This window comes from Bos indicus, chromosome 2 (genome assembly GCF_029378745.1).
Source record: "Bos indicus isolate NIAB-ARS_2022 breed Sahiwal x Tharparkar chromosome 2, NIAB-ARS_B.indTharparkar_mat_pri_1.0, whole genome shotgun sequence".
Lineage (NCBI taxonomy): Eukaryota > Metazoa > Chordata > Mammalia > Artiodactyla > Bovidae > Bos > Bos indicus.
Window position 1 is genome coordinate 88,354,749 of NC_091761.1, and position 15,804 is coordinate 88,370,552.

The window sequence follows — 15,804 nt, forward strand, 5'->3', positions numbered from 1 at the left end:
GGTGGGTTCTTTACCACTAGCACCAACTGGGAAGCATAACAATTATTTTATTAATTAAATAAAATAATAATACACTTATTCTTGTCAAAATTTTCAATAAAATCTATTCAGTACACACCAAGAGTGAAACAGGAAAGAAAGAAAAGCCAGTACAAGGGAGTGTTATTACACCAGTCATTGCTGTGAGCAACTGGGGCTTGGTCTTGCTGGAATGGGCCTTAGAATCATCCATCCACAGGCTCAGGCACCCCACTGGCCAAGGGATGCCCACGGAGTGTTTGTTAATGTACTTGGACTTCAGGTTGCTGCAGAGCCAAAGTGATAGAAAGAGAGCAGCTTTTGCAAGTTTGACTGTGTGTGTCGGTAACTGCCAGTCATGGAAGAATAACCTAGTTTATCCCAGTCCTCTCATTTGGCCTTCTTCTTCCTTATGAGTAGCTCTGTTTTACAGTGGTAGATATAATCTTGTTGCATTTATTAAGCCTGTAGCAATATGCATTTATGAACAACCTAATAACTCTTCTTTGTAGTTAAAGTATACTCAAGTTGCTGGAAATCAATTTGGATATTTTAAGAACTTTCCCAATGCATAATCCCTTTTTACCAGCTTTTTGTCTGATGGCAGTATCCTGTAAATCTCAAAGTAAATGCTATGTCCTTAAACTATGTTAACATATGCTTGTAAAATCAACCATTGTTTTTATGTTATGGCAATGAGGGTAGTGTTAATGGTAGAGAGAACAATATCAGAACTCAACATCTATACTGATTAATAGCAATGAAATCCAAGGCTGTTTTATGAGATGATCTCCATAGCAACTGGAGAATCAGAGTAGGAAATTCTTGAAGTAAAAAGTTGTTCCTGATTTGCCAGATCAGCCCATGTTTTGACAATCTGTAATAAGGTAATCGAAGGGTCTTAAGACTACCACACAAGTGTTGATGTCGTGTGAATCTGTCATGGCACATGTTCTCCAAGACATAAAAACACTTGAAACATCACCTAACAAGCCTGATAAATCTAATCAAATTCATTAATGGTCATATATTTTAAGGTAAATTAAAAAAAAAACCAATCATGTAAGTGCTAAATCTTTATTTATGTAACTTATTTAACTAGCATTTTATCTTTCCAATCTTCTAAATAATGTCAATTCACAAAGCATTATATAAACATCATTTCATTTGATTAATGACATAGCACAAAAAGCAAGTTTCCATATGATTTACAGTACTCATAGCTATGGTCTAGACTTTCAAAGCAGAATATTATGAAATCACAGGTTAGTTAAGCCCACTTTCACTGGCAAATCATTGGGGGGATTTGTCTGAGCACCTCCTGCTCTGACCCCACCCCTCCATCTTCATTTAGTCCTTCTTAGCAGCAGCAGGAAGGTTTGAGTGTGAGTGAGAAACAAGGTCACATTTCAGAGACACTGTTTCTGGCACGTGAAACACTGAGCAAGGAACAAGTGGAAAATACACACGCAGCAAATGGCCCACAGTAATCAGTCTATAAAAGAATAATTGAAGTCTAGAAATTGAGACTAAATACCTTTGATTATGAGGTAGAAGTCAGAAAAAAGAACAATGTTCCTGTAAATTTATCTTTGGTTCCAATTAGGTGAATTCATTGCACTCTTGAAGGATCTAAGATAATCAAAATCACCAAGAGGAATCAGAGAAGTAGGGACTTAGTAAAGACGAAAGTGTAGATCCATCCCTATGTTTACATTCACTTCTTCCAAAAATCCCAGAAAAAAAGATGTCAAAGAGATCTATTTGCAAAGCATTGATTCCCTCAAACAAACAGAAATGGAAAAGGAAGCGATGGGACTGAAACTTGGAGAACGGATATAAGACGAGCAGAAGACCCTGGACAGCAGAGAAGCGGCCTGACTTACAGCACAGGCACCTGGAAATGGTCACGACTGGTGACCTCATTCTGGGATAGAAGCTAAAGCCACAGCTCCAAACAGGGAGACTGGTGGAAAGTCTGTTTAAGCAGCAGTTAGATCCCACCCCCTCCACATGGATGGGGACCTGGCAGAAGACATAAGAGGTAAACACTATGTGTGTCTGGACTAGGGGATACAGCTGAGGGCAGTGGGGATTCAGGAAAAGAGGGGAATGAAGGGAACATTTGCATACTAACTGCTGAGACTCTTCTAGTCTCTTCTGCAACTCAGTTCCTAAATCATGGACAGCTGAATACTCCAGGCTGAAGACTGGTGGATTCTTCTTTAGGAAACCAGAAAAACCCAAGAAGAAAGACCCCAAAGATACTGAAATAGTAGAAGTTCTCCAAAGAAACAACCCGGCCACAAACCTCACTTACATCCTCAGATTATCCACTCAGTCTTTCAGTGTCCACTCTTGGAGTAAGCAGCCAACCAATGATCATCTGACATCTGAGGAAGGTTTTAAAACAAAACAGGAGAAAGCAACCTGGGGGTGTAAGTGGGGGTAGGGAGGTGGGAACAGACAACATGCAGAAAGAAGAAACTGTCAAAACTTATACATTGCTACTATATTCATGAGATGTGACCAGGATGTTATTTAGAAAAGTGAACACTCAGAGAGTAAATAAAAGCACCTGGAAACTAATACAGAAGAAATGAAAAACTTATTGAAGGCTTTCGATATAAAGTAGAGGACATTTGCAAGTAATTATTGTAAAAATACAAAGTGATTTAAAAAAAAGAGAGAAAGTAAGTGTAGAGAACCAGTACAGAGTTTCAGTAACCAAATAATGGGGCTTCCAGAAAGAACTGAGAAAACAGAAGTCATCAGTGGAATAACGCAAGAGAATTTCCAGCAATGAAGGATGAGTTTCAAGGACTCAAAGGACCTACTGTGTGTCCAGCATAATGGATGAAAACAGATGCATGTAAAGGCACATCAGAGAAATTTGAGAACACTAGAAACAAAGTGAAGATCTTACAAGCTTCCAGAGAAGGGACAGATCATATACAAAGATCAGGAATCATAATGGCTTCAGAAGTCTCAACAGCAACATGGAAATAAGAATCGATACAATGTCTTCAAAATAAAGTAAAATCATTTCTAACATATAATTCTATACCTAGGCAAACTAAAAATTAAGTACGAAGGTAAAATAATGGCATTTTCAGACATGTTAGTTCTCAAAAATTTATTCTCCTCCTCCCCCCTCATTTTTTATAAAGCCAGAAGAGGATACATTCCACTAAAACAAGGGCATAAAATAAAGCGGGGGTGGGGAGGGAGAGAAGATGTGGGATTCAGGAACCAGGATATCCAAAATGCAGAAAGATGAAGGGAAAACCTAGGAAAATAGTAATAGGAAATGCTATGATGACAGTTATCCTCAACAAATTTAGAGTAACTGGTTCTAATCAGATCAAAAAGTTCTAAAAGATAGTTGTTTAAGAAGACAAAATTTATGGAACAGTCAATACATGATGTGTTTTATCTGAATGCAGGGATAAATGTTATTATTGACAGAGTCTGGTGTTAAATCAGTGGTAAGTATATAAACAACTTGAGTAAACAAACAATCAAAAAGATAACAATCAATTCTAGCAAAAAGAAAAGGTTTTACAGAAAGACTTCCCCGGTGGCTCAGATGGTAAAGCGTCTGCCTACAACGCGGGAGACCTGGGTTTGATCCCTGGGTTGGGAAGATCTCCTGGAGAAGGAAATGGCAACCCACTCCAGTATTCTTGCCTAGAAAATCCCATGGACGGAGGAACCTGGTAGGCTACAGTCCATGGGGTCGCAAAGAGTTGGACACGACTGAGCGACATTTACTTACTTACTTACTTAAAATAATAAAAGTCTAAATGCTTCATTGTGAATAATGTTTATATAGTGATAATAACGTGACCACTAAATACTGATCCAAAAAATGTAAGTGTGTGTGTGTCTGTGTGTCTGCACGCACACTGGACGTGAGGGATGTGGTGAAAGGAAGCTAAATTCTCATCTTCTACAGTGAGAAGTCAATAGACAATGCCTAACCAGTCCATTCTAAAGGAGATCAGTCCTGGGTGTTCTTTGGAAGGACTGATGCTAAAGCTGAAACTCCAATACTTTGGCCACCTCATGCGAAGAGTTGACTCATTGGAAAAAACTCTGATGCTGGGAAGGATTGGGGGCAGGAGGAGAAGGGGACAACAGAGGATGAGATGGCTGGATGGCATCACCGACTCGATGGACATGAGTTTGGGTGAACTCCGGGAGTCGGTGATGGACAGGAAGGCCTGGTGTGCTGCGATTCATGGGGTCACAGAGAGTCGGACACAACTGAGTGACTAAACTGAACTGAACTGAACTGAAAATTAAAAAAAAAAAAAAGTACCAAAATAGGATTTGAATCCTAAATAATAAGATAAAAGAATTGAAAGACCTGGCTCAGGGGAGAAGGAAATAGAAGGATGTGCATAGTGAGGGGGAAAGGGAAGTTATGTAGGTCTTCAGAGTTTGGGGAACAAACTATGTACATTTGACTTTTAACCATGTTTACGCCAAGGGAACATTTCAGGCAAAGATGGGCTTGATAAAGGACACAAATGTTACGGACCTAAAAGAAGCAGAAGATATTAAGAAGAGGTGGCAAGAATACACAGAAGAACTGTACAAAAAAGATCTTCACGACCCAGATAATCATGATGGTGTAATCACTCATCTAGAGCCAGACATCCTGGAATGTGAAGTCAAGTGGCCCTTAGAAAGCATCACTATGAACAAAGCTAGTGGAGGTGATGGAATTCCAGTTGAACTATTTCAAATCCTGAAAGATGATGCTGTGAAAGTGCTGCAATCAATATGTCAGCAAATTTGGAAAACAGCAGTGGCCACAAGACTGGAAAAGGTCAGTTTTCATTTCAATCCCAAAGAAAGGCAATGCCAAAGAATGCTCAGACTACTGCACAATTGCACTCATCTCACACACTACTAAAGTAATGCTCAAAATTCTCCAAGCCAGGCTTCAGCAGTATGTGAACCGTGAACTTCCTGATGTTCAAGCTGGTTTTAGAAAAGGCAGAGGAACCAGAGATCAAATTGCCAACATCTGCTGGATCATCGAAAAAGCACTAGGATGACCCAGAGGGATGGTATGGGGAGAGAGGTGGGAGAGGGGCTCAGCATTGGGAACACGTGTACACCCGTGGCAGATTCATGTTGATGTATGGCAAGACCAATACAATATTGTAAAGTAATTAGCCTCTAATTAAAATAAATAAATTTAAATTAAAAAAAAAAAAAGCTAGAGAGTTCCAGAAAAACATCTATTTCTGCTTTACTGACTATGCCAAAGTTTTTGACTGTGTGGATCACAATAAACTGTGGAAAATTCTGAAAGAGATGGGCATACCAGATCATCTGACCTGCCTGTTGAGAAACCTGTACGCAGGTCAGGAAGCAACAGTTAGAACTGGACATGGAACAACAGACTGGTTCCCAAAAGGAAAAGGAGTACGTCAAGGCTGTATATTGTCACCCTGCTTATTTAACTTATATGCAGAGTACATCATGAGAAACGCTAGGCTAGAGGAAGCACAAGCTGGAATCAAGATTGCCAGAAGAAATATCAATAATCTCATATATGCAGATGACACCACCCTTATGGCAGAAAGTGAAGAAGAACTAAAGAGCCTCTTGATGAAAGTGAAAGAGGAGAGTGAAAAAGTTGGCTTAAAATTCAACATTCAGAAAACAAAGATCATGGCATCCGGTTGCATCACTTCATGGAAAATAGATGGGGAAACAGTGGAAACAGTGGCTGACTTTATTTTGGGGGGCTCCAAAATCACTGCAGATGGTGATTGCAACCATGAAATTAAAAGATGCTTACTCCTTGGAAGCAAAGTTATGACCAACCTAGACAGCATATTAAAAAGCAGACACATTACTTTGTCCACAAAGGTCTAGTTAAGGCTATGGTTTTTCCAGTGGTCATGTATGGATGTGAGAGTTGGACTATAAAGAAAGCTGAGCATCTAAGAATTGATGTTTTTGAACTGTGGTGTCCCTTGGACTGCAAGGAGATCTAACCAGTCCATCCTAAAGGAGATCAGTCCTAGATGTTCATTGGTAGGACTGATGTTGAAGCTGAAACTCAAATACTTTGGCCACCTGATGCGAAGAGCCGACTCATTTGAAAAGACCCTGATGCTGGGAAAGATTGAGGGCAGGAGGGCAAGGGGACAACAGAGGATGAAATGGTTGGATGGCATCACCGACTCAAAGGACATGGGTTTGGGTGGACTCCAGGAGTTGGTGATGGACAGGGAGGCCTGGCGTGCTGCAGTTCATGGGGTCGCAAAGAGTTGGACATGACTGAGCAACTGAACTGAACTGCGAGGTGGAAGTTCTTAAACTAAAATTATATGCAAAGATATGTGTTTGTGTAGCTATGTATGTATACACAAATATACATCATAAAAAACTGCAAGTGACTCTAACATTATTTATAAGTTCCCTGAATACCAAGTTTGGACGCTACTTTAAGAACCCCTTCCTTAAGGAATAATCAAGCTTCCAACTGTTTTCAAAATGTTTGAAATATATCATTCAGAATTTTTGCACATAAAGCATACGTGAATCAGACATATTGACTATGTTCTTCATCACTGGAATGTTCTCCACTGCCCTTCTTCCCAAAGAAAGTTAGTTAAATTATTATTTTAATGTAGTTTCCATGAGAAGCAGTTACCCTAGTAGAAAACATCCTGTCACTGTTCTGAGAACAGTGAGATCCTAGAATATGAACACTTCTTCCTCATAAGAATGCTTGAGCATGCTGTTACCAAAAAAAGTTTAAAAACTTAAAAAAAATGGATGATATTAAATGAACAGCTGTGTAGAAAGGAGAATGTAAAAATAAAAACTGCATGTTGGAGCATCAAAATAGTAACCATGTACAGTATATGACTGTTTTTAATCAGATGAAGATTGAAGCTATTACATTTCAAATTGAATGTTATAAATTAGTTCAAGAATGCAGCTGAGCTCACATTTAATTAGAAATGTCCATGTTTAAATCATGAGGTACAGTAGCTGCCAATGAAGTAAAAGGGCAAAGGAAGGGAGAAGTACTCTGTCCAGACCCTCCTGTTGTCAACTGTCTCCTACGCTGGCCGAGAATCTGGGGTGGACCAGTCCTGATGTAATGAAGAACTTCATGTACTAGCTAATTTGAGATTTAATATAACCGAACATAATTGTTTTGAAGACAATTAAAATCACTATTCTGGTCTGAACAATTCTGAACTCTTCATTTTCGTGTGAAATGTATTTTTCCCCGTGCTGAATTTTAACTCTTTCTTAGAGGAAAAGTAAACCAAATTTTGGGCCAAGATTTCCCCAGAGAAATAATCCACAGATTGTCAGGTCATGTTAAAAATGCAGCACAAGCAGTGAGGTACACCTTTGGAAACAAGCCTCCTTTCCTATTTCTAGGGCTTGACGCAGCTCAGCTAGAGTCCAAATCTACATCCCAAATGTTACACACCTCCCTGTTACCTAAAAATGAGGCAATACCACAGAGGATTTCTGAGGTCATAGAGAGAAGTCTGCAATCATCCTACAGCGGACTTTCCCCCAAAGCTTATGGGCCTCTGAATCTCATAATTAACCAGCGAGACAGTCCAGGCAAAAGGTCTTTCTTTTCTCCCAATTTGCTTAATTCAAAAACACCTCAAGTGACATAGCTCAAATTTTCCAAATTAAACTTACCTCTGGGGCTGAAATCAAGCATGTGACAGTTCAGTTCTAAAGAAAATCTTATAGAGAGTTGTACACAAGGAAAAAAGAGAAGAAAAAAAAAAAAATCAGAGGAAAAAGGGGTAGGAGTTAACATTTAAGTGGGTTTTCAACCTCATCATTACCCCTGCTCGAGAAAATAGAACACAGATGGGCGAAACACACCATCGTTCTGCCCTGAAGAGTCTAAGGAACTCATTAAAAACTAGTGTTGTTTCCTCTTGGTCTATCGTGGATTTGTAAGGGGACACAATGATCGAGTGGCTGCATCCCACAGCACTGAGTGTTCCACAGCGTCACGGGATAGAAAGTGGAAGGATGAGTCACAAAGACACTGTGTGTGCCACTGCAACCGATGAAAGCTTATTGTTGACACAAGTCTTCAAGGTCGATTTTTCCCAGGGAACGGAGGAGTGATTATATTGTCACAAGCTGTTCTGATTTGTAAAAATGGTTTCCATTAAGGAATAACCCACTTCCCCCAAATTTTCTCTTACTTCTGGCCACAGCTCCACACTCTTCCACTCCGACACCAGAGAGAGGGTAAATGGGAATCAGGTCCACTGCTCCTAGGCAAGGATGGATCCCCTCCTGAACCTCCATATCGATAGACTGGAAGGCTTCCAAGCAGGCAGCCAGAACAGAATTGCCTTAAAAATGTAAAATTAAAAAAAATAAGATCATTAAACTTTCAATTGCATCTAAGGAAGCAGCTATAATTATTACTGTCCTACCAGTTTGTGTTCCTTTCATAAAATGTACAGAAGATTGTTTTTTCATCCAAAACAAAGAAAAATGTAAGATCCAACATTTCCCCTCTCCCCACTCCCCAAGTGTTACAAAGTTTCACATTTCTTCCAACTCTTTACTTCCCAAAGTGGAAGAAGAAAGCAAAGTTTACTGGCCTTAAAAAAACTTTGTATCCTTTTTTACAATTGGTTACTTTTAATTTTTTCAACTTTATCAAATTAATCTGATAAAATTCTTTGTTATCTTCAGAATATTTTATGAGTTTATATTAAAATAGACAAACATAGCATAGCATCACCAATTCAATGAACATGAACTTGGGCAAACTCTGGGAGATAGTGAGAGTCAGGCCTGGTGTGCTACAGCTCATGCCAAGAGTTGGACATGACTTAGTGACTGAACAACAAAGACAAAAATATGTTTTTGAAAGTATACCATAAGTATTTTAGTTTTGCTCTTATAATTAGATTGTCATTAAATTTTGTGTGTGTTTAGTCGTTTTAGTCTTGTCCAACTCTTTGCAACGCCATGGACTGTAGCCTGCCAGACTCTTCTGTCCATGGAATTATCTTGGCATGAATGTTGGAGTGGGTTACCATTTCCTTCTCCAGGTTTATTAATTATTCTATCTAAATACATATAGACACCTCAGAGTGTTATTACTCTTGAGTTTTCATTAGCAGTGCAGTATGACCATTTTGGTCATTTGCTGATAATCATCCATCAGCTCTTTGCTTTCCAAACAAACGTACCTTTTGAGAAAAGACAATCTGCTAAGCTGAAACCAAGTTTATCTGAAAATAATTTAAATTCTTTACCAAGCAATGCTAAGGATGATACAGATTTTTGTTTAATCAAGTATGATCCTTCAAATTCAAGCTGTCCCACTAAACCTTACAGCAGGACACATGAAACCCATTTCATTTCACCCAATGGACCATCTCAAGATTTCAGGCTCCTGACTCAAAACACAACTGCTTAGCATGTTTCATTTCAAGTCAGCTTATCAGTGAAAGCAAATTCAACACTACGACTTCACAGGTTAAAATCTGAAGATATTTTACAAACTCTTTGACTTGTTCTTTTTAAGTAAAATAAAGGTTAAAAGTTATCTTTATATACATATGAAAAAAAAATCTGAAGATATTTTTCTTAACCACAAAAAATATGTGATCATCTTCAGGGAAAGAATGTTATTAAATACTGGACCCCAAGATTCATTTTAATGAAGAGGAAGTAGGAAATGCATATCTCAAAGATGTACCTGTTCAGAAAAACGAAGGAATGCAGTTTTGAGGTAGACTTCTTATGTATGGAAAAGAGTATTCAGATTAACACAGGAAATCAAAGATTAAGGAGCATTTGGGTTTACTGGAAGCCGACCCTTCACCAAAAGACATACATAGAAAAAGAAACTGAAATCTTACCTAACTCATCAATAGAAGCTGCTATTGTAATGACTGATCTGTTGTACTCTGGATCAGAAAATACATTGAGCACTGATACTTCAGGATGTCTCTGTCCTATATAAAAGACAACACATAAATGCAAGAATTTTTTTTCTCTGGTGAAACCTTAATACTTTATTTTTCTTGATACAACAAAATTTAGCTTAACAGAAAAATTTGGGGTAAGGGGTGACCTCTGAAGTGACACTGACTAGTCAGGAAATTCATAGACAGTAATGTCCATGTCCTTCATTGTCTTCCTTTACAATCGGATGGCTCAGCTCAGATACTAGGCTTCGGTGTCTATCAGAGACCTTCTCTTGCACTTGCTTCTGAATTTGTCAAAGTTCTCTTAACTCAGTCCAAGATGATAGTCTCTTTTATTACCAAATCGTATCACACTAAATTCTGTTCCCTTTCAATCTCATCTTCTATGCCTTGTCAATTTTTCCTTCCAAACCCAGAGATCAAACCGGATCAAAAAATAACATCTGGAAAAACTAGGATAGGCCAATTAGTGCCTAGAGCAGAGGTTCCTGGGATACATGCACCTGCCTATTAGAAACTGTTCTGACTCCAGCATCTCCTTTTCAAAGGCCACCAACAGCCTTCAGATGTTAACAACTTCCAGGCTTCAGCCACGTGTGACTCACTGAAACGTGTAACCTGGAGGAGAAAGCTGCCATACCCTTGTATGGTGACCACCCATAACCCCGTAGTTATTTTTGAAGTTTACAAGCCTTGCTCAAGCTCCTTAAAAGTTCCTCATACGCCTACAAAAGCAAATTCAAAGTGAAGGACAAAAGTTTTCAGGCGGTAATTAAGCCTTTCACTATGCCATTATACCTTTGTCGCTCTGTCCCCTGGCAGCTTAACAATTAATCTTTTCAAGGAGAGGGAAAATAAGTTACATACGGAACTACAGAGCTTAAAGCAGCCCTATGCTATTAATTTTAATAATGTGAAAAGATAAACTTATGTCACTCACTCATAACCAAATGAGCATCTACAGAGACCTACCCTGGTGTAGGTCTAAAATTTATAACTCAGTTTTCTTTACGTAAGACCTTTCAGACTATTTAAATGTTTTCACATTGCTTAATTGGAAAAAATATAGGTGATATAGTTTGATTCCACTCACTTAAAAATAAATGCCTTTAAAGTATCTGTAAAACAGCAGGTCATTTTCTTAACTAGTGCTACCTTCCCTGCATTTTTAAAACTATGAAAGACAGAGCAGGAACGAGATCATACAACCTCCTTTTTATGTGTTTTTTTCAACATACTTTAGCTTTTAGACGAAAAGAGATAATTTTATTTCTTTCATCTGAAATCTTCTTCTGAAAAGCTTTTATTCTCAGTTTCATATGATTCAATTGATTCAAATACTGAAAGAATGAAACACTCTCTCCTGCAATTTCTTAAGCATGCATATAGAAAAAAAAATTACTTCTGGCAGGAGGAGCTGTCAGTATGAATCTCAGCAGAAGTAAATTGTTTGGTATTTGTAATAGAGTATAATAGCTATAATTCCATTTGAGCTGCTGCCACTAATAAGCTGATAAAAACTGTGAGTTGAGACCCAGGTGTCCATCAGTGTGTGACTTCCACAAATGTCTCTGCCCAGTCACTTAATCACAGAATGTGTCTCTGCACATTCACCCAATCCCATTAGATGTACTATCTCACAATGTGGGGCCCAAGCTGGCTCTTCCCACAAAGAGAATGCAAAAGCACAGCTGCATGCTGGCTCCAGAGGAGTTTTCCTATCAGCAATTATCAGGAATTTTCACAGACATTCCTAGCCCCCCAAAGTTGCTAGATGGTAACTTAAATGTGCTCAGTGTTAGAAACAGGCCCAGGAAAAGCACCTCTCTCTCATGAAAAGCAATAACCAAATAAAAAATGACAACCAGAAATTAAAATAGACTGTTTCAAATGCTTCAGGGCTATGACCCTAATACTCACCTGTTGCCGAAAAAGCTGTTGATTTAATAACAAAGCTTTTGTATTTAAGTGATGGTAAACCTGTAAATACACTGTGTTTTGTGTAAGTGTGAAAGTAAAAACAAATAATATTTAGAACTATATGTCATCACATGAACATTTTAACAAAGGTTAAGAAAAGAGAGAAAGAGTAGCATCTCTAATAGTAAATACTGGTCCAGGGGTTAAAGGAGACTTGAGTTTCAGTCTTCTGAATCCGAATGGCTGAATGATCTTACACACATCACTTAAATGCCTAAGAGTCTTTATACGGAGAAAATGGAGTAGAAATATTAATGCTGTAATGACAGCCTGGGCTTTGCTGGCAGGAGTGCTTTTGAAAAGTACTTGGTATGTGACAAGTTTATTTTTTATTTAACCTGCTGAATAAAAAGCATAATGAATTATGCTTATTCTATTAATGATCATACACATGGCCCATGAGGGAAACATTAAACCTGTATGTAAATATATCCTCTTCAGGAGTCCTGTCAATATCCTGAACAATGTGCATTTCAGACACCCTCTCCAATGTGAAGAAATATGCTTGTGGATGGTATGCAGGCATTTGAAAGAGAGTGTATGTGTACATCTGAGTAAGTGATCTATCTCAGCATTCTGGAGCCAAGCTATGATAGCCCAAGAATGGGGAGAAAATTCAGGAAGAAAGGAGAAGTATGTACCATGGACACTGTCAGCAGAATAAAAAAATTATTCTTATTATCAAAACACTACATATTCACATCTATTGCCTGTTGTTCCTACCATTTCTTTCAAGAAGAGCAGCTTTCGCTATGTTCTCAACAATGCTCTTTTTTCTGGCTTCTGAAATGTTTAATAAACAGGCAGCCAAATGGAGCCCCACTCGACAAGAAGACATGGTGATTTTCTTCTAGAAAAGGAGAAAAATGAGTCCTCATTTTGGTTTCTACAGTTTATTCATATTTTCACATTCATTAAACATTTAAAAAGTCATAGCTGTTTGGAAACCAGGTAGCCATAACATGAATACTTTACTATTTCATTCATAGGTAACACATAAAGGATAATATCTCACATCGACTCAGCCAAAAAACCATGCACATGTGGTCATGCACATATGAACATGTGAAGACAGTAACACACTAGAAATATCCATCAAGTACTCAGTCTGAATTCTGTCACGGGAAACTTTTTCATTAAAGTATGTCACTCTCTTTTAAATATTGCCTTCTATAGTTTAATCCTGTTTTTGAGGAAGTATGATACTTTTGTTAAATAAGATTACTGAGGAAATACAGAAAAGAGAAACAAGACATTACTTAATATGCTGATTCTTACAAACACTATTCTGACAGAAAGAGTACCTCCACCAGCCATGCCATGGATAGTACATGAACAAATAAAGGAAATTCACTTGGAGGTTTTAAATGACAACTATTTGACTAAGTTCCTCTTGTACTTTGATCTCCATAGTCCCTAAACCAGTTTAAAATTTTTCACAGGACTTTGTACATTGAACTGAAAGCTGACATGGAGTACTCGGATATGTTACTCAATAATCAGCCAAAAATGTGACTGATTTCTTTGAAAATGGAATCATCATACAAGTTTTGGAGGTTGCTTTGACTTTCTTCAGTACCCCAGAATGGTATTCTCAACTAGTTATCTTTCCAAACTTCAAATGATATTATGAAATTAAGTTTAAATATTGCAAAACAAAAAATTCCCCTTTTTAAAGATCAGGTCATCATATTTCTACCTCTTTTAAATATAGCTAAAAGTGAACGTGGCCCTCATGAACTCATTCAGTAAATTTTACTGTGGAACATTTTGTGACAGGTAAAGTTCTCCCTGTGAGGGATACTGCAGAGAATGGTGTACAACTCCGAGACACACATTAAGCTCATAAGTTAAAGCTAACATGCTGTGGTGTAATTAATAGTGTTCTCCGTGTATAAATCCAATGGCTTCTGTTCACTAGGACTGTTCGTTGGCCTGATCATTTTAACCTAAGAGGAGATAACAGGGCTTCACCATTAGTTCCAAGTTTTCACATTGTGACCATCATCTCACAATTGAAAATTCAGAAAAAATAGGGTCATTAGGATTCTGTAGACATTAATAACACTGTTGCAATAGAGCAGCTCAGACCTCTTCTCGTTTTTATGTAAACAAAAAATTGCTTTACACAAGGGGTGTGGGCGTCTTCTGGCTTTCATTTGTTTTCAGTGTGTTTATGTAGCTTAATTGTCTCATCAGGCACTTTCCCAACATAATTATGCTTTTTAACAAATGGTGTTTATGGCAACCCCTAACAGTGCAAAAGAAAGGATTAGTTTCATCCTCTCATTCCACATTTTGATTCTCTGTGGACAGCTAAATTACACAAAGATGGTGTTAGAAAAATCTACCTTCATTGCAAAAGCTGAAATTAGCGGCAATATCAGGCTTTTGGCAAGCACTCAGGCTTATTAGTAAAAAGGGCAAGTTTTTCTCTTCTTCCTCCTCCTCCTCTAAGAATTTGACCCCGAGCAAGACCCCAAACACTTGTGGTTTGAGAGGATGATCTTATTCGCCCACCCCTTCGATCACCTTTGGGATTACTTCCGGCTAGAGACCCAAACCTGCCTCCCTCGGAGGAACTGGATGGACCTGTGCGGGGCAGAGCAGTCCCCAACGCTCTGCCACATCACCTGCGTCCGGCGCACGCACCACCGTTAGCACATTTAGGGCCGCAGAGGCTCGTCCAGGAGGCACAGCGCAGTGTGGGGCAGACGCCGCCACTAGCACTCCCTGTGCGGCTCCGTGCGGGTTCTAGCGTGGAGTGGCCCAGAGCCACGTGAGACGAAGGGTGGGCCGAAGGGTAAAACCTAGGGACTCGCTGTGGGCCCCCGGGGAAAACCAGCAAGGGGAGCGTCCGCGGCAGGCGGGGCCGGGAGCCAGGGGCGGCCTGCGGCCGCGCCTCCGGCGGCCCGCCTCGAGCTTGCAGCCACCTCGGCCGCTCCGCGGTTTGCGCGGAACCCACCTGCGCGCGCGGATGGCGGCGGGGTAGGACGGCGCCGAGCCCCAGTCGCCGCGCGTGACCAGTGCGCCGTTTCCGCCGCCAGCCCCGCCTCCCGGGCGCGCTCCAGTCCCACAGCCCGCTGGCTGGGCTCTGAGCTTCCTTTCTGACTCTACCCGACCCGACAGCGTGCTGCGTCCGGGAGAGCTTAACCTTTCTTCTAGAAGTGACTTCCCACCCCGCCTGCTTTAACTTGGAACTCTCCACGGTTTTCTTGTAAATGAATGACTTTTTAAAAGGGAATTAGAATCTAATGATGAGGTCATTACTTATTGATCGTACACCAGCAGGGGGCTCTTTTCTCTATTTACACAGAAACACACGTTCCCGCCACCCCCACCCCCCCCCCCCCCCCCGCCTCGCCCGGCACACGCCCCCCCCCCCCCCCCCCCCCGATAAATTCCCTCCTGAGAAACACTGTCCGCGAGCGACTGTGCATATAATCTGGACCAGGACAAAAGCATATACCCGTTTAGTCAAAATTACGAGTAGGAACCAGGCATTAAGCATTTCCCTTTTTTCTGGGCCAGTGAACCTTGAGAATACATTTCTCTTAAAAAAAAAAAAAAATCAGGACCTGCTTTTTTTCTTTTTAATGTAACAAGGATTAAATGTCACCATTTTGATCCAATTTTGTTCCTGAAGTGAAATAATCACTAAATAACTACTTGGGCGGAATACATTAATTTTTAAATCTATTTTTTATTTTCTAATTATACTTTTTAAACACAGATTTGAGGAAATTAACATTTATGTGGACATTTGGTTTCTAGCCTAATGTGGCATAAAAATAAGTAACATAATGAGTGTTAAAAAAAATCAGGTTCA

The 15,804-nt window shown here is 39.5% G+C and overlaps 1 protein-coding gene across 11 annotated transcripts in view; it reads right to left on the reverse strand.

The window, feature by feature from the left end:
* Positions 1-15,137, reverse strand: part of FTCDNL1 (formiminotransferase cyclodeaminase N-terminal like) — a 158,078-nt gene extending 142,941 nt beyond the window's left edge. For 3 of the 11 annotated variants that reach the window (XM_070769879.1, XM_070769850.1, XM_070769873.1), the window contains exons 1-4: positions 14,941-15,134; positions 12,699-12,825; positions 9,927-10,022; positions 8,247-8,399 (exon numbers count right to left, since the gene is read on the reverse strand). In XM_070769879.1, coding sequence (XP_070625980.1) covers positions 8,247-8,399; positions 9,927-10,022; positions 12,699-12,813 — 364 coding nt within the window. In that variant the 5' untranslated portion in view covers positions 12,814-12,825; positions 14,941-15,134. The other 8 variants (XM_070769854.1, XM_070769861.1, XM_019983769.2 and 5 more) reach the window with 8 other exon arrangements.
* Positions 15,138-15,804: the final 667 nt, after the last annotated feature.